General features: G+C 31.6%; 3 protein-coding genes across 4 annotated transcripts; 1 reads left to right on the top strand and 2 right to left on the bottom strand.

Moving 5' to 3' along the window:
* Window positions 1-1,638: 1,638 nt before the first annotated feature.
* On the bottom strand, window positions 1,639-4,354 carry LOC125812498 (mediator-associated protein 2-like). The gene is made up of 4 exons (XM_049491975.1): window positions 4,226-4,354; window positions 3,036-3,114; window positions 2,803-2,886; window positions 1,639-1,994 (listed from the first exon to the last, which is right to left on the bottom strand). The coding sequence occupies exons 1-4, from the start codon at window positions 4,352-4,354 to the stop codon at window positions 1,639-1,641; spliced, it is 648 nt and encodes a 215-aa protein (XP_049347932.1).
* Window positions 1,962-20,811, bottom strand: LOC125812562 (calcium-dependent protein kinase 17-like). Of its 2 annotated transcripts, XR_007442005.1 has the most exons (10): window positions 20,100-20,811; window positions 18,956-19,099; window positions 17,889-18,041; window positions 17,009-17,124; window positions 16,736-16,903; window positions 16,193-16,320; window positions 15,505-15,604; window positions 15,303-15,408; window positions 2,803-2,886; window positions 1,962-1,994 (listed from the first exon to the last, which is right to left on the bottom strand). XR_007442005.1 is itself a non-coding variant. In XM_049492047.1 (9 exons), exons 1-8 carry the CDS (start codon window positions 20,809-20,811, stop codon window positions 15,304-15,306), a joined length of 1,626 nt encoding a protein of 541 aa, XP_049348004.1. In that variant the 3' UTR covers window positions 2,803-2,886; window positions 15,274-15,303. The 2 variants fall into 2 exon arrangements, 1 of the variants encoding a protein (XP_049348004.1); XM_049492047.1 differs by lacking the exon at window positions 1,962-1,994 and having other exon boundaries at window positions 15,274-15,408.
* LOC125812499 (uncharacterized) lies at window positions 7,221-8,524 on the top strand. Its single transcript, XM_049491976.1, has 2 exons — window positions 7,221-7,784; window positions 7,868-8,524. The coding sequence occupies exons 1-2, from the start codon at window positions 7,221-7,223 to the stop codon at window positions 8,522-8,524; spliced, it is 1,221 nt and encodes a 406-aa protein (XP_049347933.1).
* Window positions 20,812-24,034: the final 3,223 nt, after the last annotated feature.

Here is a 24,034-nt window from a genome sequence, read left to right on the forward strand (position 1 = left end):
TATTTATTTTACACTTAATGAGATGATTCAATATCATTTAAATAATATCACTTTAAATTAAATTTGTCAACAAATATTGAGCATGTGCACAACACGAAGTCTTCGTAACTAGTTTATATTGAGAGAACAGTTTGATGTATTAAACTTTTGTTATGTATGGTTAGGATTTGAAGAACGATTGAATAATATAGATTTATTATATATAGTTTTGTTTTATATATCTACAAAAGATTATTTCATTGTTCAAACTCATGAGTTTCAGATAATATGACAATAACTTTATTTGTTATTCTATTTACATACCTTTAAAAACAAAAACAAAAAGAAATGGAAAAACATTTTGCATTTCACTTTTTTTCATTTCCTTTTATTCTCCGTCCTTTCAAAAGAAAAATAGTTTATTTTTTCATTAGGTGTCCAACATACGTATTGGACTTTATTTTGAATTTACATCTTGTAGGATCATGATGTTTTTTATATTTCGAAGCTCAAACCCAAAATCTCTAATTAAGAAAGGAACATGTATCCACCATATTACATTAATAGTGTGTGAATTATAAGATTGTTGCTTCTAGATATAAAATATTGTTTTAAAAAACTAGTACTATAAAATTAGATTTATGTTTTACTGACTTTTTATAATAATATGACTCCCTTCGTTCATTTTTACTTGTCATTCTTTTTTAAAACAAATTTTCATTTTACCTGTCACTTTTAACAATAACAATACTATAGTATGATAATATCAATAATTACTTTCTTAATGGATATATCAAGTCGGACAGTGATAAATAAAAATGCACGGAAGTAATATTTATAAATATTAATTGCTCCACTTGTGCTTTGGTTGTTACTCTTGCTCAATTAATTACGCATTTAGTAGATCATTTATGTCCATTTTGACTAATTAAATGTCATAAAGTCGTTATCCACCTAAGTTTATTTGAAAAGTTTGAAGGGTTGATTCTTCCTTAAAATCTAAAAACCCTTTCCCCTTTTTTTTTAATAAATATTTTAGAGTCTTGTCTGGCATTGCTAGTCAAACTGCTTAATCTAGAAGCGTTTTTTTAAAATTAATTTTTCAAAAAAGTGCTTTTTTTTTATAAAAAAAAAAATTGTTTGGCTAATTCATTTGAAAAGTACTTTTGATAAATAAATTATGTTTGACTAATCTTTTTCAAGAGTTAAATTATGAAAAAAGACAAACATCAATGTACTTTTAATATCAAAATTATTTTATAGAGAAACTATTTTAAATATCCATTATAAAAATTTTAATTAATTTTTTTTATTACATTAAAATATACATATTCATATTTTCAATCAATATTTTAACCTTTTTTGGGAGGGCTATAATCTTTAATTGCTGTTTTTTTTTTAATCTAATCTTGCAAAAATATTGTTGAAACTATTTTTTCCTGTCCAAAGTTTGATTTGGTGTGTTAAAAGGACAATTCTATGCTTATATCCATGTATTGTTAACAAGGCACACAAGCTATGGCACAAAAACCTCATACATTTGTTCTACAACTAACATAAGAGAGAAACTAATGTCGTGGTCGAGTTCATGGCTGAATGGTTAACGCGCTCTTTCTATTAACCAAAAACAATTCGATTTAGAACACTTGAGGCAGCACTTCAACCATCAGTTTTCCTTTTCTTCTTTGATTTTTGATCTCGAGAGTGCTCGAAGGACCCTGAAGAGGTCAATGCACTACGACCACTTCTGCCTGAATCTTGAACAGATTGATCATTGGATTTTGCAGGGCGGCCATCACTGTGTTTTCTCATGGTAGATTTGGATGAACTCCCTGATCGCATAATACTCCGTGTCCTAGTACTTTGACTAGGAGTTGCAAAGCGACGAGAAGAATTGGTCAATGTAGTACCAGATGATCTCTGAGCCATCATCTGCTTCAAGTTTATGCTGTTCTGTTTTAGCTCACTTGGTTCCGGATAGTGGATAAGGGAAACACGCCGCGAAATTTTGCCAGCTGCCAAAACATGCAAAAGCATCATAATTGGTGCAACAAACCATCTCACATGGTGCTCACTGCTCAACAATTATAACAGTGAGGGAGAAAGAGTTGAATCTCAAATAAAAAGGATCATAGTATAGTTCCGTAAACAGGATAGTCTTCGTGCAAAAAGCAAAACAAAACATTATTCTTAAACATCAGAGAGAGTCTTGAAGAAGTGGACACTAATTGACATATGATTATACTGTTTGAATGCAGTCCACGTTCGACTCTGTGTGTGCTCTCTCAAGAACAATTTCCTTGACAAATAAAAGCTGGAGTCATAGGTACAATCTAGGCGTAAATATCTTATAGTTGACTTGTAAAGTTCTTTATATTGCTCACTAGAACAATTTGAAAACAGATCACTGTCAAAATCTGCTCAAACGCCTTAATTTTGTGCTTGAATGGGAAATTAGCAGCATTTGGATCATATAGAGGTTTACGTTAAGGAATAACAATAAGTTCTACCAAAAATATAAACAGAAGAGCATTAGTAGTTGGATTATGTGCAAGTTCCGCACAACTAAGAGAGAGCAGTAAAATTTCAATATGCAAACAAAACGAGCATGTCATATGTGGACATAGTAGATTAAATTGAAATCATCAAAGATATCGAGTCACATTAGCTTCAGTACTCACATGACAACAATGCATGGTACAAACATAATGGTTTGTACAGCAAGATTATGAAGCATGCAGAATTGCGTATTTTGAGTGTTGCAAGATCATGAATGAATAAGCAGACAAATGGATAGCAAAATGCAAAGGAACTAAGAGTTACCAATTTTTGGCTCAGACTCAGAAGATAGAAAGACTACCGCATCTGGGTCTTGTGCTCTACAACTGACCACTTCATATGATTTACCTGTTATAAAAACAACAATTGAGCAAGACTTAAGAAATTAAAAGCATTTTCATTATATTTTAAAAAGGCTGCTATAAATACTAGATTTGCTGAGGTGGGGAGACAAAAACTCAATTAGATGTAAATGTTATTCTTCAGACTATACTTGCCAGATGAATCCTCAAAGCTGCCCATGTGCCCATCATGATGGAGCTTCAACGAAATTTCTTGCCCATCAAGACCTGGATGCTGGAGTAGCCAATTGGAAATGTCATAACTCAGAATCGTAAAAGTGACAAGGACTGAAATATATATTTACAACCTCAAGTGCACAATCATTCTCACTCCATCCAAAATCATAGTAAATCTCATAAGTAAACTCTTGCTTTTTTTAGAAACTAGGGAAGGATGGTTAATTTTTACGTGGCTTGTCCCAGAAAAGGAAATAGAGAGAGACAGAAAATCTCTTCACTTAGAGACCATGGCATCTGAGTTTCTTCCCTGAAATCTCCTATTTGCTCCCTGCATTTATGAAGGAAGAGAAAAACTTTGTCTCACTTTCGTCGTCATTTTGTATTCCTTTCCCTTCCTCACCTTCCAAACAAAACATCAATTCAAGGATTAGAAAATTATCTTCTAGAAGAGAAGATGCACAAATGCCCTAGTGGGGAGAGAGAGGTTGGCTATAGTGGATGTAAGGAGAGGTAGAGGCTAAGAAGATGCACATATGGCCTAGTGAGGAGTGAGAGGTTTAGGAGAGGTAGACTGAAGAAGTCTTGGGGAGCGGTAGTTAAACAAGACATGGACCAGTCGTAACTTACATAGGACATGACCCTAGATAGGAAGATATAGGAAGATATGGAGGTAGAGTAAAAGGTTAATAGGTCGAGCTTTGTCTAGTTCCATTCCTAGTATTGTTATTATTACTACTCTCTTACAATCTTATTCTTTGATTTGGTATTACCTGATGTTTCATTTTCTTCGATAATCGTATTATTTTGGGGTTGCTACTGTTCACTTCTTCATTGTTTACCGCATGACTTTAATTGCATGATTTATGCTGTTGTATGATGAAAGAAATCCATATTTTCTTTGAATACGTAAATAAGATCTCATAGATAAAGAAAAAAAGAGACAATAATGTACATCAGACTATGATAATGCGAGAATGTTCCTTAGACTATGAAAATGTGAGAAAAAAATCCCCAAAAATATCATCTTTTGTAAACTAACATACATAGATGTTGAAAGGAACTTGTTCCGATATTATTTTCAATTGTCACTTTGATGATTGAGGAAAAAAGAATGCACCTTATTACATCCTAAAAGTGGAAGAACAATAAATTCTCATGAATCTTACTTGATTAAATGGCCACTGTATAAGCCAGAGCTCAGTTGAGTCTGCAATGTTAAGATTGATAAGTGAATCCTTTTTGACCTCCTCAAATTCTGGGGGTGGTTTGTAGCTCAGTTCATTCAGAGCATCCATAATGATAGAATGTAATCAATAAGAGCGCTTGAAAATGGCAGACAAAACAGCTCCTGAACGAAAGGTTTACACAGAAAAGGATGAACAACGTAAGCTAACTCGAAATTTGAAAATCTTTGGAGAGTTAATAGACCTTTGACCAACAATAACAACAATAAAGCCAGTGAAATCACACAAAGTGGGGTTTGAGGAGGGTAGAGTGTAAGCAAACCTTACCATTATCGATTGTTTCTGAATGACCTTCCGCTCAAGCAAATCAGAACAGTAATTAAAAGAACTAATAGCAAAGTAGTGTGGAGCATATATGCAAGACCATAACATTAACAACAAGTTGCAGTCAATTAAACATAGTAAACTATAGATATAGATGATAATCATAAATCCAAATCCCATTAGCTGAATATATCAGCAAGCAAATTCAGTTATAAAATCTTTTTTAAGTCATGATCAACTAAAACTTGCTTCTAATCTAATGCTAAGGGAGATTCAATGTCAATCGAATGCCTAATAAATCCGTGTTCCAATAAACTTTATGATAGGTTCGTGCTAACATTAAAGCAACAAATAGAGGATTAGAGAAAATCGTAAATTAATTACTAATCTGTGTGTCTTACTCCTAATCAGATGCAACAAATGTGTATTAAAATTAGAAAATGAGAAAATATTCCTTACCTTTGAGATTGCAGAATGGACAACCAAACAAAAACTTCACATTAATCAGCAAATAAGTATTATCATTGAAGTTATCTCACTGAGATTTCAAGTAACAACAAGTTTACAATGTTCAATCAGCAAACATTAATCTTTTCAATGGAATTATTATTCAAGTCTAGATTTAATCCTACAAAATAAGTTCTCACGGTGCTGAAATCACCGGAGAATGGACTTAGCATTTTCGAAAATTAAAAAACCTTACCTCCGACGTGTGGTGCCGCTGCGACTTCCGGTTCCGCTGCGAGGTGAGAGAGGGGCGGCGCTGGTCGATGTGGTGCTGCGAGGTGAGAGAAATTTGTTGTATTCTCTTAATTAATATCAACTAGTATATGTGCCAGCGCGATGCGCGGATAATATTAAAATATTATTTCTAGTTGTTTCAAGTTGCAATGATTGATCATGTTAAATCATATTATCTTAAAGAAAAGGCCTAATTCATCGGTGGTCCCCTAAACTTGGCACGATCTTTCACTTAAATACCTCAACTGAAGGATTTTCATTTTAAACACCTAACGTAGGGTTCCCATGTGTTACTTTAACACTTTTTGCACAGACATCTGTTGACTATAAGCGCGTGCAAGACAACCGTTCTACGTGGATTAAGTGACCAATTATATGAAACCAACTCTTAAACCTCTTTACACGTCGTTTTTTTTCAAACTAAAAGAAAAATGGAACCATTTTTGTGATTTTTCAACTTCCTTCTTACGATTCTCTCTCTTCTCCGATGAAAACCCTAGGTAAATCTCCCTTCTCTTCACATGTATTTCTTTGTATTTCCTTCAATTCGTTGTTAGTAATAACCATTGTTGTATTTTATGTCGCCATTTTTCAGGTTTAAGGTTGTATTGACGAGGTATCGGGCTGTGCGACATTGGAGAAATTGAAGAAATTAAAGGTAATGGTGTATTTTGTTTTCTACCTTTGTTTTTGTTTTCTTCAAGAAGGTGTATATTGTTGTTGATTCCACTTTTTTTATTTTCAGTTTTAATATAGGTTTTGGTTGGTAAAGTAAGGGGCTTTTTGGGTATTTCCTTTTATTGGGGTCTTCTTTTCGAGATATGGACAACTATATTTTAACTTGTTTTCATCATGGGGGGTGTGTTGTTGGAAACCCTAACCCTACTTACCAACGAGAAGTAGATGTATTTGGTGTTGGCATAGATAAAGACCATTTTAGTCTTGTCGAGTTTCTTTCCTACACTAAAGACCTTGGGTATACAAATGTGAGGGATTTTACTGTGAAGATAACAATGAATTAGTTCAAGTTACTTCTGATACTCAATTGTTAGAATTTGTGAAAGACTTGGTGGATGGTGATGAGTTTCATGTGTATGTGGTCCATGAAGTTGATGAATTGGAAGAATTGCCTGCTCCAACTGGTCTTTTACCATGGTCTGATACTATTGATGAATCTGTGGGTATAAATACTGAGGGAACTGTGGAGAATGATTCTGATTTGAATGGAGTTGATATAGAACTGCCTGGAGGTGATACAAATCAAAATGAAGCTGAATCAGATCTGCCTAGTAGTGACACAGATGTAGATGTTATTCCAGATGAAGATGATTCAGATGTTGATGAAGAATTAAGATCCCTTAGGGCTGAAAGGAGAAACAAAAGAAATCCTAATCTTAGGAAGAAAAGAGATAGGGAGAAGAAAACAATAACTAAAGAAGTACCAATAGGTGAGGCTGGTGTGGATAGAGGATTTGAAGATATTGGAATAAATAAGAAGGATAGATATGTTGGCAGATTGGGAGGAGATGAGAAGTATATTGATAGCTCAGAATGTGATAGTGATGATAGCACTGATATGCTAGATGCACAAGTTGTTGGAAGTGTTGATCTACCAGGCAGAAGAAAGAGCAAAAAGGTCAGGTATGATGATCAATGTACTGTTGCTATTTTTGAACTTGGAATGATTTTTGAGAATGCTAAGGAATTTAGAAAGGCTTTGGCAAAATATGTTGTTGAAAAAAATTATCAGATTAAGTTAAGGCCTAATGAAGCTCATTGAGTGAGAGCTAAATGTAAATTCAAAGAAAAATGCAAATGGTTATGCTATGGTGCTATTAATAGAGATTCTGGTAACTTTATGATTAAGAATTATTATCCTATACACAAGTGTTTACCATCAAATAAGAACAAAATGTGTACAACTAAGTTCCTAGCAAGTAGATTCAAGGATGAAATAACTAAACAACCATCTTTGAGGATTTGGGAAATACAAGAGTTGTACAGGGAGGAGTTAGGACTAAAAGTGGGTAGAACAATTTGTTACAAAGCAAAGATGATGATTCTTAGAGAAAACATGGGTGACTGGAATATGAAATTTGCAAGGTTATGTGATTATGCTGAAGTCATTAAACAAACCAATCCTGGTAGTTCTGTTTGGGTAAGGATGGATAGAGAAACTGTACCAGGAAAGAATTTGTTTGTGTACTTCTATGTATACTTGGATGCATTGAAGAAAGGGTGGAAGGAAGGATGTAGAAGAATAATAGGATTTGATGGATGTTTCTTAAAGGGTGCTTGTAAGGGTGAACTTCTTGTAGCAGTTGGAAGAAATGGAAACAATCAGATATTTCCTATAGCCTGGGCAGTTGTGGACAAGGAGACTAAACATAGCTTGAGCTTTTTTATCAACTACTTGAAAGAGGACCTGCAGTTGGGTACTGGACAGGGTCTTACTGTAATGTCAGATATGCAGAAGGTAATTGTCTGTTACTTTGATAATTCTAGATATATAAAAATGTATTTTCTTTCTTGAATTGTATTGAATTCTATTTATTGTAGGGTCTTCAAGCAGCTGTTGGTGAACTGCTGCCAAATGCTGAAGTTAGAATGTGTGCTAGACACATCTGGTCTAATTGGAGTAAACGATGGAAGGGAGAGGAAAGGCGAAAACAATTATGGAGATGTTCGAAGGAAACTTTTGAAGTGAAGTACAGTGAGGAGCTTTACAAAATGAGCAGACTTGGTAATGAAATTAATGATGATTTATTGCATTATCCACAAGTGTCATGGGTTAGAGCATTCTTTCAAGAGCACTCCAAATGTGATGCAGTTGAAAATAACATGTGTGAAACCTTTAACTCATGGATCTTATCATGTAGACACAAATCTATAATAACCATGTTGGAGGAAATTAGGAGAAAATTAATGACTAGAACTGTGGATATAGTTAAGTTTGCTGACACATGGATATGTGATATTGCACCTATGGCTAGACTTATGTTGGAGGAGAATAAGGAAAAGTCTAGGGCATGCAAGGTGCTGTGGAATGCTGATGTTGGGTTTGAGATTGGAGAAGGGCAGTATAGGCATACAGTCAACTTGACTAATAGAGTTTGTAGCTGTAGAACTTGGCAATTGAGAGACATTCCATGCCAACATGCTATTTCTGCTTTGTACCACATAGAACATGAACCTGAATCACTTGTGGAGCATTGATATAGGAAGGATACATTCTTAAAGGCTTATAGTCATTTTATTCAACCAATTTCAAATATGAAGATGTGGCCTGAAACTAACAATCCAAGGATTGAGCCTCCTGAACCTAAGCAAATGCCTGGTAGACCTCCAAGAAATAAAAGAAAGTGTAAAGATGAACCAAGAAAGAAGTATGGAAAGATGTCCAAACAAGGGTTGAAAATTACTTGTTCCAAGTGTAAACAACAAGGCCACAACAAGAAATATTGCAAGGTAAAATAGCTTATTATTTGTTTGTGCCTTTTTAAAATTCTTGTTGAATGTAATGAAACTTTATGTTTGATATTTAGGTTGGTGTCCATACTTCACAACCAGCTAGCCACAGTTCACAATTTACTGCTGGTCAAAGTTCACAAGAAAGTTGCCATCCTGAACCAACAAGCTCCTTCCAACCTGGACCAACAAGATTCAACCAACCTGTTTCAACAACATCAAACAGTCATGCTTCTTCAACAACAGTTTGTGGTGATACCAGTAGAGTTAAGAGGGCAAGGAAAACTACAAAAACAAGCCAACCACCACCATTTGTGGATACAAGTATTCCTGTTACAAGAGGAATAACCAGTCAACTACCTACAAAGATAAGACAAACTGCTGGACAAAAAAGAGGAAGAGTTGCAACTAGAGAAGATTATGCAAGAGGGGGACCAAAGAGGCCAACTAATAGTGGATCAAGTAATGTTGGATTTGGCATCTATACAAGTGCAAGTGGAACCCAAATACTAAACGTAAGTTTGTCACAAACTGTCTCTGAAATAAATGCAAGTTTATATATTAATTTTGATTTTTTCTTCAAAAAACAGCCTGGGACTTCAAGTCAAAGGATTCTACCAACAGGTTTAAGTTATAAGGATGCAAGTTTAACGGGTATAGACCTTGGTTTTAAGCCTAGAGGCTTGAGATGGAAAAACAAGGAGGCTGTCACCACTTCCTAATTGCAGCAAATGGCAAACAAAAAAAGAAGTAGCACCAACTTAGAATAGGTTGATTTTAGGCCCTTATTTTGATACTAGTAAACACTTTTGTGAAGGTTGTATGTAGCTTTTGATTATGCTAGCTTTATTTTGGGGACCTTATTTTGGTACACTTTTTTGAAGGTTATAGCCTTGAATGGTATGTAGCATAATGCTAACTTTGAGCTCATTATGGAGCATCCAATATAACTGTCTATGTTTTATGTAATTTGGGTGTTACATTGTGACGAATATGACCAATTGTGTAATTTGGCTATTTGTTTTTGGTGTTAGTGAGAACGAATTTGAGATTTGTATGTAGCCAAAAAACCAATTTTACTGCAACAACATAGAATTTCATTGAATCCAAAATGCACATTTACATCGAAAATTTACAGCAACAATAACATCAAAATACTACTAGACCGAACACCTCAAGAACACTAGCAATTAGGCTTCAATTTCCATATTCCAAACATCAGCAACCCAGTAGCAACGACACCAACATAAATATATTTCTTGCTCGCTTTAATTTTTCATCAAAAGCATTGACTTTCTTCAACAATCCCCACATTACCCTGTTTGCTTGTGGAGGGTGTCGATCTTCATACCAAAGAAAATAGTCACAACCACCCATTTTTTATAAAACCAATCAAAAAGAATTAGACGCCAACAATTAATCATCTAATTGACTTGAAAAAAATAAGGGAACAAAGAATTTTACCTTTGAAATTCTACAAGTAAAAAATTTACGCCCTGGATTTTATTGGGTCCATGAAGTCTTTAATAGTGCTTCATTACCACACCTACAATATCGACCTTCATCCACAGATGCCATGGAAGAATTGGAGAAGCTCGACATGAAAGTATTAAGGGCCAAGAATTAAAGAAAGGCTGAAGAAGAGAGAAATTGGGGTCTTAGTTATGGTACAATTGGAGAAAAAATAATATAAATAGATGATATGAAGTAATATTACCGTTGGGGACGCCACATCAGACGAAATTTTGATGTTTACGCGCCTTGAATGAGTGAAAATCACGCGACACTCTACCTGTGCAAAAAGTGTTAAAGTAACACATGGGAACCCTACATTAGGTGTTTAAAATGAAAATCCTTTAGTTGAGGTGTCTAAGTGAAAGATGTGCCAAGTTTAGGGGGCCACCGATGAGTTAGCTCTAAAGAAAATGCAACTATAGTATTCCACAATGAAACATACTAACATTCATTCTTCTCTACCTCTAACTCCAATAATCACATCTATATATATATGAATAGAGACAACGAATCATGCAAGCATCAAATAATTTTTTTGTTTCACGTTTTTGTTTTCATTATATAGTTCACGATTTTAAAATTAAATTGTCAATATTTATTTTTAATTAGTTTATTAATTTGCACGATTGAAATAAAAATAATTGAGCGTACATGCAACCTCTTTAAAAAATATTAAATTGAAATTCGAATTTATATGATATAGAGTTAATTTTCAATTCAAATTAGAGAAGATCAATATGTGACTTCCAATTCAAATTCAAAATTTAAAATTTTACATTTAACACTAATTTAATTAACTAATTTTAAGCAAATATTATCCTTTATAAATAGTTTTTAAAAATAAAATTTATCCTTTTATAGATTCAAGTTAGAACTATAACTTATTTCAAACAAAATAATTTTATTAGTAAATTTTACCATTAAACGTAAATTAATTTTAATAAACATAATATTTTTGTAGTTGCAGTTTAGAAGTAAAAAAATTATAGAACACTTTCTTAAAGTTGTCGTCCCTCAAAATACCTACTATATATATTGTAAAAAAGGGCATACTTTCATATTATGTTTATATTGTGTATTTTAACGCAATTGTTAAAATAAGAAATTCATATGTATGCCATTCCATGATGGATTATATTACAATAATATCATACATATGTTTAATAAGCTTCAATAGCAAAGTGAAAATCTAAAATTAAACATTTATATCGTTAGTATATCCAAGTACAAAATTATTCAAAAAGATATTTAACTATCACATATTGTGTGATTGTGCTTATGATAATTTAATAAAATATAAAAAAGTTGGTTAAAACATGCATGGCACAGACCAAAAGTATATTTGTATGATGATCAACAAAGTCTATTAGAATTGGTATCGAAATGTTTGTGTTCTTTAATCATAAAGCGTTTTTATATCGGAGAAGATAATAAATAATTGATGAGAAGTTTTCACCAATTTGAAAATAAAAAAATATCAATTAAATTACGATTTAAACAATTCAAATTACAAATTAAAAAGAAATAAATAAAAGACGACAGTTTTTGTATAATATTTTTGTAATTTTTTTGGTGGATTATATAATTGAAAACTGCTACAGTAATTTTTATTTTAAATTTTGAAATTATTCCTTAAAATTCTCTACCATTATTCCTAAAAATTCTCCATTGACTAACATGGTGCATTTTTTTTTAAAAAATTCTTAAATTAATAATTATTTATATATGTGTACATACATAATCATGCATATTATATACACTCACTCCCCCTCTGCATTCTACATTATATCAACAAATTGAGAATCTTCACAATTAAGATTAATAATTTATAATTTTATAGAAAGAAAAATATGCAAATTTGTAACAAAGACTAACGCGAATAAAGATAAAAAGAAATATCAATTACACTATAATTGTTGTTCATTACTTGAATGGACACTTATATATATAATAAATAATAAAGGAATATGTAATTTTGCAACAAAAACATATTACAACAAATAGTTGTTCATTACTTGAATGGATATATATATAATTGCAATAAAAACATACATTTAAAAAATTGAGAAGAAAGTAATAGTAATTATAATAGGTAACTGTAGTTGTAGAATACTTGAATTAAAATAAATGAAAATCAACTAACACTTGTACCTATCAGTATTTTGTCAGTTTTTTTTTTAATTAATATGTTTATTTTTTGAGAGAATCTATAAATCTATAAAATATAATAATAATCATAAATTGAGCAAAAATAGTCACTAAACATAATGCATGTTAAATTGTGACAATAAATATAAAGATTTTCTAAAAAAATTTCACTGTCTTGATGAGGGTGAATAAGGAGCATATAAAAGATACTGTTGACAATGTTTTCTCCCTGTCTTTATTTACTAATCAAAGAACTTTTCGTTGTTTGAATACTTAAAAGCCAAAGAAGAAGATTTTTAAATGGGGATTAGTGGTTTGCTATAGTTAAGATTTGAATTTTAATTGAAATATAATTGTGGATGGGTTTGCAAGTTAGTGGGGGCAATGAGAGATAAGAACGTGCGGTTTTTCTTTCTTCTTTTAAATTTTAACTTTTTAATTTAATTAATAACTTCCAAACAAAGAAAGTCATAATTTGCATTTTTTTCTAAAAAAATCAGATTTTAAAAAGGAAAACATACGTTACTTTGTATATCTTTCTATTTATTAGTTTATATTTTCATTTTTTGATGATTTATGTTTTTTAAAGTTTTTTTAAGTGATTGCAAATTTTTATTTTTATTTTTTGATTCTTAGATTTTAAATTAATTCTTTTTTTTGTGGTGAGTTCTTTTTACAGATTTTCTATTAATTTTTAAAATGAATGAAAAATAAACTACCCCACTTCTACAACAAACTATTAATTGACCGTTTTAACTTCTTTTTTTTACAATAAGTTTTTTAATTTTTTTAATGGCAATTATTGTTTTTTTAAAATCAGTTTTTTAATTGATTTTTTAATAAATAAGAGTATTATTTTTTGTGATGCTGACACGTGACATTTTTTCTTCTCCTTTTATATATAGATAGATGTTATTTTCATACTCTGAATATGAATTATCCGTATTTCTTTGTCTATATTTCATGAATTTTTTTTTTAAAAAATAAAATTATATGAAGTTGTTATAGAATTAATGGTAAGCGTATAATGAAAACTTAGTGTCGTACACAATAGAAAAATAATGATTAATAAAAATATTTTTAATAAATAGATCTTCGGAGGTCGATTTTATTAAAAATAGTTGGATAAATAAAATATACCGACCTCCGGATGTCGGCATCATATGAAATTTTAATAGAAATAAAATTAATCATGTTAAAATAAATAATACCGACATTCAGCGGTCAGTATTCTATATTATTTTATTTTTTATTTTAATAAAATTGTCTTTCAAAATATGATTTATTTAAAGTTAGTTGAAAATATTATTTTGATAAGTTTTCTGTATTTTAAATTTAGATAAGATTAAATTTTATTCTTTTGCTAACTATATTACAGACCATAGGAGGTTGGTTTTAATAAAACTAATTAAATAAAAATAAAGATATCGACTTTTGGTACTCAACCGTTTGTGTAGCCATAAATCACTATATAAATATTTTAATAAAATTTAATTTAATTACGTAAAATTTAATTTTATCAACTTTTGGAAGTCGATATTATTATTATTTTTGGGGATTTTATTTTTCACATGACCGTCCTCTGGAGGACGGTTTAATTAAATTTATTAAATTTTTTATTTTTATTTTTCATATTTAATTGAGATAAATGAAATACTATTATTTATTGATTAATTCAATACCGACTACAATCAATCGGTTTTTCTTGTATTTATTTTTTTCGAGAAAATTTTCGACCTCCGAATGTCAGTATGTAGTTTTTTCGCATTTTTTTCTTGCATAAAATTCGATTTCAGGGTGTCGATTTTCTTTAAAAAATTATTTTATATTTTTTTAAACAATATCAACTTCCATTGAAAGTCGGTAATTTTGAGGTCAGCATACACCATTTTTGGTAGTGGCTTTTAATTTTTTAATTTTTTTTTTTACATTTGAGCAGGGTAGCTGAAATGGAGGCTATCGTTACGATAATGTATGATAAGAACCGTTCGCTAAAGCTAATATGTAATTTCTGCATAGCGATGGTCAGCCTTATTTTGTTGTATGGGGAAGAATGTTAGTCAGTCAAGAACACACACGTTAAAAAGATAAAGGTCGTGACAATGAGGATACTTTGATGAATGTGTGAGTATATTAGGATAGATGAGATTAGAAATAATATTATACATGACAAGGTTGAAGTGGCCTCTGTGGTGAATATGATCAGGAAATCGAGCTGAGATGGTCAGGACATATAAAAAATATGTACTCAAATGCACTAATTAGGAGGTGTGAGAGGTTATCGATAGCAAGCTGTAAGACATGTAAAGTAGGCCCAAAGAAGATCTGAGTGAGGATATTAGATAGAGTATGCCACATCTTTATCTTAAAGCCCAAAGGTCACATTTTTAATACATCACAAAGTTAGATATATATAAAAAGAATTACTAACAAACACAATTTGAATTGATAATCCAGAAGGTAATTAATTATATTAATTAGAAAAGAAACTTTTAAAATCCTACTTTTTAATTGCAAGAAACATAGAAACATATACCCTCTAAAGTCCTCACATCATATCTCGATCAAAGAAAAGCGAGATTTACTTTACTAATTGATCACCTACATCATCAATTGATAAGTTGCGGATTTAAGTCACGTTAAAGAATAAATAAAAATACTATTGATCTTCCTGATGGAATGAGAGTCGTGTCCGGATCAAACTATCCTTTAACCAAATTGTATTTTTCAACATACCTATAAATTCTAAAACCTTATCCTTCTTTTAACCATGTAACAATTTGGTCTTTAATTTCATCACAACAAATAATCTAGTCTTTTGATTTTTTGCATACATTTTTTCATTGATGATGAAATTAATTACTTTATGCTACAAATGAATCCCTTCTTTTTCTTGGATTCATTGTTGCTGCCTCTGGATTTCCTTTCTTCATCATTGCTACAAACTCATCATAGTTGATCCGACCATCCTAAAAAAAATATATATTATGATCAATAAATCGCGAAATTAATTAATAATTGCGAAATTGATTATGTATATAATTTGTTGTTTAGTTTTGACTTACATGATCTGTGTCAACTTCATTAATGATTTCCCTCAAATCATTTTCATCATCCATACCAAATTCTCTAAGAGCTTGCTCTAACTCTTCTCTTGATATATATCTAAGGAAAAAAAAAATCATTAGTAATTGAGAATACCCCAAATTTCAAAATTCAAGTAAAAGACAATCCATTGCATTAAGCATCTGCATTCATGCAAGGTATGGAGAATTGCCGCGCGTACCCCTAAGGGTTGTGATGCAGACAGTCTATGATGATACATGTATCGGTGACTGATTTCACAGATCAAACTCACTAAGGGGTGTGATGTAGACAACCTATGTTGATACAAGTATCAGTGACTGATTTCACAGCTCGAACTTATAAGGGATTTGATGCAAATAGTCTATGCTGATACATGTATCAGTAGTGACTGATTTCACAGCTCGAACTCGCTAAGAAGTGTGATGCAGACAACCTATGTTGATACAAGTATCACTGACTGATTTTATAGCTTCAACTCACTAAGGGGTGTGATGCAGACAACCTATGCTGATACAAGTATCAATGACTGATTTCACAGCTCGAATTCATAAGGGGTTTGATGCAGATAGCCTATTCTGGTACAAGTATCAGCGACTGATTTCGCAACTCGAACTCATGAAATATAGATGAATAAAATAAAATAATCTCATCTATGATAAAACTTACCCACTATGATCCTTATCAAAATATTGGAATGCAGTGTAAAGATGTTCTTCTCTATCCATTTTGTTCATGTGCACTGTTGCTGTGATGAACTCTTCATAGTCTATTGTCCCATTTCCATCAGCATCAGCCTAATTTTTTTTCCCAATACATAAAAAAAGGTAGTTAATTAGCATTAGAATTAAAAAAAAATACTATGTCATGGTAAATATTTTAGGTTTAAAAAATTTAAAGAAAAATCATTATTGTATATGTGCATGTATTAATTATTTCAAACAAAGTTTCTAAACACACAGAAGAAAGTTAAAGTCAGCTATATGTATCGTCAATATTCATTAAAATTCAAAATGAATAAACTAAATCCATAATTTAGAGGAAAAAAAATCAGGATTATTCTTGTGAAAGGTTTATCTAGTAATCAAAATAAGAAAGAAGGACATAGGGGCAACTTTATTGAATAACTCGAAAAAGCTTGTTTTTTCTCAGAAAAAATAATTATATTAGCTGAGCAGATTAGAGTGAATGAATACGAATGATAAAACTTACGGCTTCCATTAATTGTTTAATCTCATAATCAGATAATTTAGTCCCTTGTTTGGCTAATCCTTGTTTTAATTCCTCAAGTGTTATTGTTCCACTATTATCAGTATCCATATTTTTGAACATTTGCTTCAATCCCATAATTTCTTCTTCTGATAGACATCCTGCAATAACCTAAAAACAAAAACTCAAAGTAATTAATTTAGTCTACTTTTGAAAATACTCAACATAATATCTGACGGATAAATTTTGTAGTTAAACAGTAAAATACAACATTACCCGAAGAGCAACTTTCTTGAATTTGTTCATAGCTCTAAATTGTTTGAGCCTATGTAATACAGCATTATCAAGAGGTGTGTCTGGTGCTTCTCCGTCTTCTTTGATCCATGAATGATCTTAATATATATATACAACAATTTGTTAGACAACATGAGGGTTTTAAAAATCTTAAAATGGATATTATTATTTTATATAATATTAGTTGAATATATATTTTATTAGTTTTTCATTTGGTGTTTGATATTCCCCTTTAAGGCCTGACTAAAAAGAGGATAAATCACTCTTACCAAAAATACCTTCATTTTAAGGGCTCAAACCTGAAGTCTTTAGTTAAGGATAAAAAAACATTTATCACTCTTGGCTGGTATATAATATACAAAAATTATGTATTGGTTATGTATCTCTGTAGTTAAATATACAAAAGTTTTATATATATTTGCTGACTATTTTGTAAATTAGATCACTCAAAGATATTGAACTGTAATTATCTCTAGAAGTAATAAGTAGTGTGATCCCTCTCCATAAATTAAGGAAAAAAGGTCAAAAATACCCCTTTACTTTGGTCTATCTGCTATGTAGATATCCCTAATTATATTTTAAGGTCAAATATACTCTGTCTTTACTAAAGTTAACAAAAATACCCTCTTTTTAACACTCGTTCACCGTGACAAATTGAAAATCCACATGACCTGATATTTAAGTATGATAGACGCCACATGACATACCACCTCAAAACATTTTGATTTTTATTATACTGGAAATTAAAAAATTCTCAATTCCACAAACCCTATCGGATAGAAGTCTACCATAACCGACTCATCTGTTTACCCGAAATATAAAATTACTAGTAATTCAAAAGATGTAAAAAAAAAAAACTTACTTAGGACTTGCATAGCAGTTAACCTCTGCCTAGGGTCAACAGTTAACATCTTTCTGACTAGGTCTTTTGCTCCACTTGAAATTGAAGGCCATGGATCACTTGAAAAATCAACATGTCCACGTAATATTGCACTGAAAATTCCATTTTCATTTTCTAAAAATAAAATAAAAAATAATTAAAAAAACAATATTCAATGAATTTAACATAGCTATTGTTATTTTATTATATACAAATACCATAATTTCCCATGTTAGAGGGTTGATCTTATTCACAACTAATCGTGCAGTTTCTTTTAAATGATAAGAGCCTGAGCAGTGGAAGTGTCAATGTCTTTCACTTGAGTTCCTTTGTCAGTAGGGGTGGAGCTATAGCCATTCCAGAGTGTCTAACTGGACACCCTTCACCGGAAAATTACGTCATATATATATTTCATTAAAATGATATATATTTTAAGTTGGACATCCTTGATAAAAGCTACGTCTTTGACGGAGTAGTAATGGGTGTCTATTTGAATCATGAAATTCTGGGTTTGAACCTCAAATAGCACAATGCTTGTTTTTTTTATTTTTTTATTTTGACAGTCACACATCATTATTCTTGGCTACCCTTGATAAAATTTCTGGCTCCGCATCTGCTTGTCAGTTGGGAAACCCTGTATTTCTTCTAGAGAATCTCCTAATTGTTCCAGAGCAACTAGAAAGAGATTCTTTAACCAGAAAGAATTCGATTCAGATATAGAATACCTATCCAGAAGTTTTCGCAACTCCATCTATAAATTACTAAAAAACAGCTCAGTGCACTAAGTGTCTGCTGGACTAAGGCCTAAAATACAAATGAAATAAGTGTTTCCACGACTCTACTTTATTCACGGCCACGTATCTTCCTAACTAACGAATGAAAAATATTTCTAATGCTATATTAATCCGAATTTCATTTCGTTTGAGAATAATTCTCAATAACGTATGTGACATTTGATCCAATAATATTTTATCAAAATAACATAGCGCGGGGTTTAACAAAGGGTCGGATTTTTCTCAATAATTATATATGTGTGGTGTAAATTTTACCTGCCCAAAAAGGAGGAACTCCACAAAGAAGAATATACAACATAACACCAATACTCCATATATCAACTTCTGGTCCATATCTTCTTTTCAATACTTCAGGTGCAATATAATATGCACTACCTACAATATCCTTAAATACATCTCCTGCACAAAACAAACATATAATATAACCAAAATTTTCACATATATTTTTACAAGTTATTGAAAAATTATTTAATAGCACTAATTATAAAGAACACTTGACTAAATCACCCTTTATAAATCTTCCTTAATGGGGTAATTATACGTTTTCTAGGAAAATAAATAGGTTTCTTACTTTTTCTCTTATGTCTGGTACGCAAGCAAAAATGTTATCATGAATGTATTTGTATATATAATCTAGACAAATACTATAAAAAGTGAGGCAGAGATAGAAGTGTACATGGGGTGGTGGGGATACCGGGTGGGGGTGAACATGAGCAGTGCTGGAAGGTGGGGGAGAACACAATCAATATAGAATGTTATTTGTAAAACTTGTTTTCCATACTTCCACTGGGAGAGTCATTTTTTTCTACAGAAATTGTTTTCTTATGACCGATAGTGCAGTACGTAAGCAAAAAATGTTATCCGGAATGTATTTTGTATATAATCTAGACAAATACTATAAAAGGTGAGATGGAGATAGAGGTGTACATGGGGTGGTGGGGGATACATGGGTGGGGGTGAACATGAGCTGTGTTTGGAGGATGGGGAGAACACAATCAGTATGAAATGATCTTTATGGAACTTGTTTTTCATACTTCTACTGGAAGAGTCATTTTTAAGAAACTGAACATGAGAAAATTGAAAAATATTTTCCTCCCTATCGGATCGAACACACTCTATATTATGCCTTGTTGGAGTAAATACGGTAGAATTGCAACAAGAAAAAGACCTTTTTTTTTATGAGAAAATTGAAAAATGTTTTCGTGAACACACTCTATGTGCCTTGTTGGAGTAAATAGGATAGAATTGCAATAAAAAAAAAACCTAATTTTTTTCTTGAACTTTCTAGTATGACAAATATTTGAAACAAGACACATTTCCTTAAAATCATCGCACCTAATGTCCAACCAATCATAATTTTAACTATAGTGACATATAAAAATGATCGATATATACGTACCTTGCTTATAAAAGACGGAAAGACCAAAATCCGTAGCCTTAAGAGGTGCATTCTCATCTTTACTAAGAAGTAAAAAATTTTCAGGCTTAAGATCTCTATGAATAACTCCCATAGAATGACAAGTATGAACAATTTGAACAATTGTTCTTAACAATGAAGCTGCAGCGCGTTCTGTATAATGTCCTTTCGCGATAATTCTATCGAAAAGTTCACCACCAGCACATAATTCCATGACCAAATGTACAGAATGTTTGTCTTCATAAGCTCCTTTGAGTTGTACAATGTTTTCTTGACCTGTTAAATGATGCATTATTTGTACTTCTCTTCTAACATCTTCAATATCTTCTTTGTTAACTAGTTTTCTCTTAGCTATTGTTTTGCATGCAAATTGTTCACTTGTTTGTTTTTGTGTACATAAATGTGTTACACCAAATTGTCCTCTACCAAGTTCTTTTCCTATAGTATATGTTGTTCTAACATCTTCCATTGGTCTACCTAGTACTAGTCCTATTGGTGATTGTTTTGATGGTTTTGATGATGGACTAGGAGATGTTTTTGTTGGTGTTGTTGAACCTTGATCAAGATTATTATAATAATAATTATTTTTATGTGTAGATGAATTGTTTTCTACACTTTTAGGGTTGTTGCTTTCATTGTTGTTGTTGGTTGTTTCATTTGGTTGTTCTTCTCCACTAGAGCAACAATTCCCCATTTTTTATTTGGGGATAAAAAAAAAAGGGAAGTAATTATGAAGGTGAATAATTAGGGAGAGATTACGTAAGGATAACAATGATTACACCACAATTTGAAATAGGAATGAAGGAGATTTGAAATGAAAAGAAATGAAGGTGAGGAAATAATTATTACACAATAATGTGGAGAGATTCAACAATGACGTAAAGATAATAGTTATTACGCCTTAATCTCAAAAAGAGAGACGGAAATTAGAACAAACTTTTAAATGCATAGAAATGAAGGTGAGGAAATTACATAATAAATGTAACGATAACAATTATTATGCCTCAATCTCTAAAGGAGAGAAGGAGATTATAGGAAACCTAAATGTAACAACGACGTAAGCTAAGGATTAACAACAATTATTATGCCTCAATCTCAAACAGAGAGAAAGAGATTACAACAAACCTAAATGCAAAGAAATGAAGGTGAAGAAACACACAATAATGGGGAGAGATTTAACAACGACGTAAGGACAACAATTATTACGCCTCAATCTCAAACAGAGAGAAGGAAATTAGCACAAACTTAAATGCAAAGAAATGAAGGTGAAAAGACTACACAATAATTGAGAGAGATTCAACAATACCGTAACGATAACAATTATTACGCCTGAATCTCAAATACAGAAAATTAATTAGAAAAACAAAAAAAACGTATTAGAATCAAATGAGTGAAAAATTAGGGGGTGAAGAGAAAAGAAATAATTATTGTTTAAAGAGAGAATATTCATTATGAATTGTATAGTATTGTTTAATGCAAGAGGAAGTTTAGATTCAATGTTGGAACATGAAGGTTATTACTTAAGATTGATTGTGAGAAATTGTAGGAAGAAAAAATAATGCTTTTTATTCTTTTCAACTTTTTGTTTTTTCTTTCTTTTATTTTTAAAATAAAATAAATTTCCTAGTGTTCCTAATTTGTTTTTTTAAAGAGTTGAAAAAAAAAAATGTTTGTAATATGGAAGGTTTAGAGTGCTTTTCGAAAGTACTATTTTTAGTAAATAATAATTTTATAAGTTTATTGTTTATAGTAAGTATAAAGTTTAATAAACGTACACGAAGTTTTTTTTACTTTAGAAATTTGGGCAGAAGGACTATTAAGTTTTTTTAAAAGTTATAGTTTTTTTTTCTAGTTATGCTAAAAAATTGTCAAATATCTATCAAAGCTACATTTTAGAAAGCATACCTAAGTTATTTGTGCAACTTGTTTTCCATACTAGAGCATATGTGCAGTTTATACTAACAGACATACACGTGTCATAATTTTATTCATCGACCTGATATTTATTAAATGTCGGATTGATGGATAAAATTGCGTCACGTGTCCTCTTTAGTCTTCCGTTAGAGTGAATGACATATATGTTCTAGTTTTTGGACGGCAGGGGCACCAATGTCCCAAAAGTATGACGGAGGGTATCTGCATACTATTTACGATAGTTCAGAATATATTTATCCTTTTCCCCAAATGTTTATGCATATCATTTATAATAATTAGGAGATATATTTGTTTTTTTACTGCTTATCAATTATCTAATTAGTGTGCGGTGAGTAAGAATAAATTTGAATCAAGTATTGGACGATAAAAACATGGTTGTGCTAAAATATTAGCGACGGACATATCCACTCAATTTGGCTAAAATATTGATATTTTCTTAGAAATAAATAATTCATAGTGAAACAAAGCTATAGCTTATATGTATAAAATAACACCCCCCACTCCCCCACCCCCGTCGCAACCCACCCCCAACACACAAAAGAAAGAGAGAATGAAGAAAGATGACTTCAGTTTTGTTTTTTTGCTGAAAAAACTTTAGTTGATTTCACTGATTTACTGAATTCTGAAGAAGAAGAAGAAGAATTTGGAAGTAAAAACCATAAGGGGTGTAAGAAAAGAAGAAAAAGATTGAGTCTTTTTAATCTGATTTTGGTTATCTGTTGAAGTCTCAGTTTTTTTTTTGTCCAACAGACCCTTCTCTTGAACTGTAAGTCACTTTCCCTTCTTTCTCTTCAGTTATCATGTATTTAGATTTTTTTATGTACTATTTGTAGATGAGGGTGTCTGTGTTTTGGGGCGGAAGGTGCAAAGATTTGATCTTTTTGAGGATTTGATAAATTGGGTTTTATTATCTATGTGATGCAAATGATTCTTGATCATATAGGTCTGAGGCTCAGGTTGATTTAAGTTTGTCTATTGGGTGATTCTTTAGCCTGGATTGTTGTATTTTCTTGTTGCTCTTACTGCCTGTTGTCTTTTTTTTATCTGTTTTGAGTGGAGGGTCTATCTAAAATTGTCTATCTACCTTAGTTGAGGTAGGGGTACGGTGTGTGTATACTGTGTACCCTCCCCAGACCCCTCTTGTGGGATTACAATGGTATATTGTGGTTGTTGATATGCAAATGATTCTTGATCATATAGCTCTGAAGCCCTGCTTGATTTTAGTGTGTCTATTGGTTGATTCTTTAGCCTTGATTATTGTATTTTCTTGTTGTTCCTACTTGTTGCTGTTGTTGTCTTTTTTTATCTGTTTTGAGCCCAGAGTCTATCGAAAATAGTCTCTCTATCTTAATTAAGGTAGGGGTAAGGTGTGCGTACACTGTGTACCCTCTCCAGATCCCACTAGTGGGATTACACTGGGTATGTTATTGCTGTTGAGATGCAAATGATTCTCGATCATATAGGTCTGAAGCTCAGCTTGATTTTAGTGTGTCTATTGGTTGATTCTTTAGCCTTGATTATTGTATTTTCCTGTTGTTCTCCCTGCTTGTTGCTGTTGTTGTCTTTTTTATCTGTTTTGAGCCCAGGGTCTTATCGAAAATAGTCTCTCTAACTTAATTAAGGTAGGGGTAAGGTGTGCGTATACTGTGTACCCTCCCAAGATCCCACTTGTGGGATTACACTGTGTACGTTGTTGCTGCTGTAAAGGAAATCATGATGTGTCTTGAAACAAAATATTGAGCATTGGAATGAATTGGGTCTAAACTGTAGCAGAACCGACATAGAGGATCAATATTACCAACCCCAATTAACTTTGATTGAGGCATAATTGTTCTGTTGTATGTGCACCAAGACCTTTGGCTCAAAAGAAAATTGTAGTAAAATAAGAAAACGATTTGAGTCTGTTTCTCTGATTTTGGTTATCTGTTGAAGTATTAGTTTTTTCCCAACAGATCCTTCACGTTCTTTAACTGTAAGTCACT

This window comes from Solanum verrucosum, unplaced genomic scaffold (assembly GCF_900185275.1).
Source record: "Solanum verrucosum unplaced genomic scaffold, falcon-dt-bn FXZP01000120.1, whole genome shotgun sequence".
Taxonomy (NCBI): Eukaryota; Viridiplantae; Streptophyta; class Magnoliopsida; order Solanales; family Solanaceae; genus Solanum; species Solanum verrucosum.

What these genes read in the sequence shown, in the direction of transcription:
- LOC125812499 (XM_049491976.1), top strand. Translation starts at nt 7,221, where the DNA reads ATGTGTACAACTAAGTTCCTAGCAAGTAGATTCAAGGATGAAATAACT. An exon ending in TAATGTCAGATATGCAGAAG is followed by an intron (nt 7,785 to 7,867) that starts GTAATTGTCTGT and finishes TATTTATTGTAG; the next exon opens with GGTCTTCAAGCAGCTGTTGG.
- LOC125812498 (XM_049491975.1), bottom strand. Translation starts at nt 4,354, where the DNA reads ATGGATGCTCTGAATGAACTGAGCTACAAACCACCCCCAGAATTTGAG. An exon ending in TACAGTGGCCATTTAATCAA is followed by an intron (nt 3,115 to 4,225) that starts GTAAGATTCATG and finishes TGGCTACTCCAG; the next exon opens with CATCCAGGTCTTGATGGGCA. An exon ending in TGAGTCTGAGCCAAAAATTG is followed by an intron (nt 1,995 to 2,802) that starts GTAACTCTTAGT and finishes ATGTTTTGGCAG; the next exon opens with CTGGCAAAATTTCGCGGCGT.
- LOC125812562 (XM_049492047.1), bottom strand. Translation starts at nt 20,811, where the DNA reads ATGGGGAATTGTTGCTCTAGTGGAGAAGAACAACCAAATGAAACAACC. An exon ending in TTCCGTCTTTTATAAGCAAG is followed by an intron (nt 19,100 to 20,099) that starts GTACGTATATAT and finishes TGTTTTGTGCAG; the next exon opens with GAGATGTATTTAAGGATATT. An exon ending in ATGAAGTTGACACAGATCAT is followed by an intron (nt 15,409 to 15,504) that starts GTAAGTCAAAAC and finishes TATTTTTTTTAG; the next exon opens with GATGGTCGGATCAACTATGA.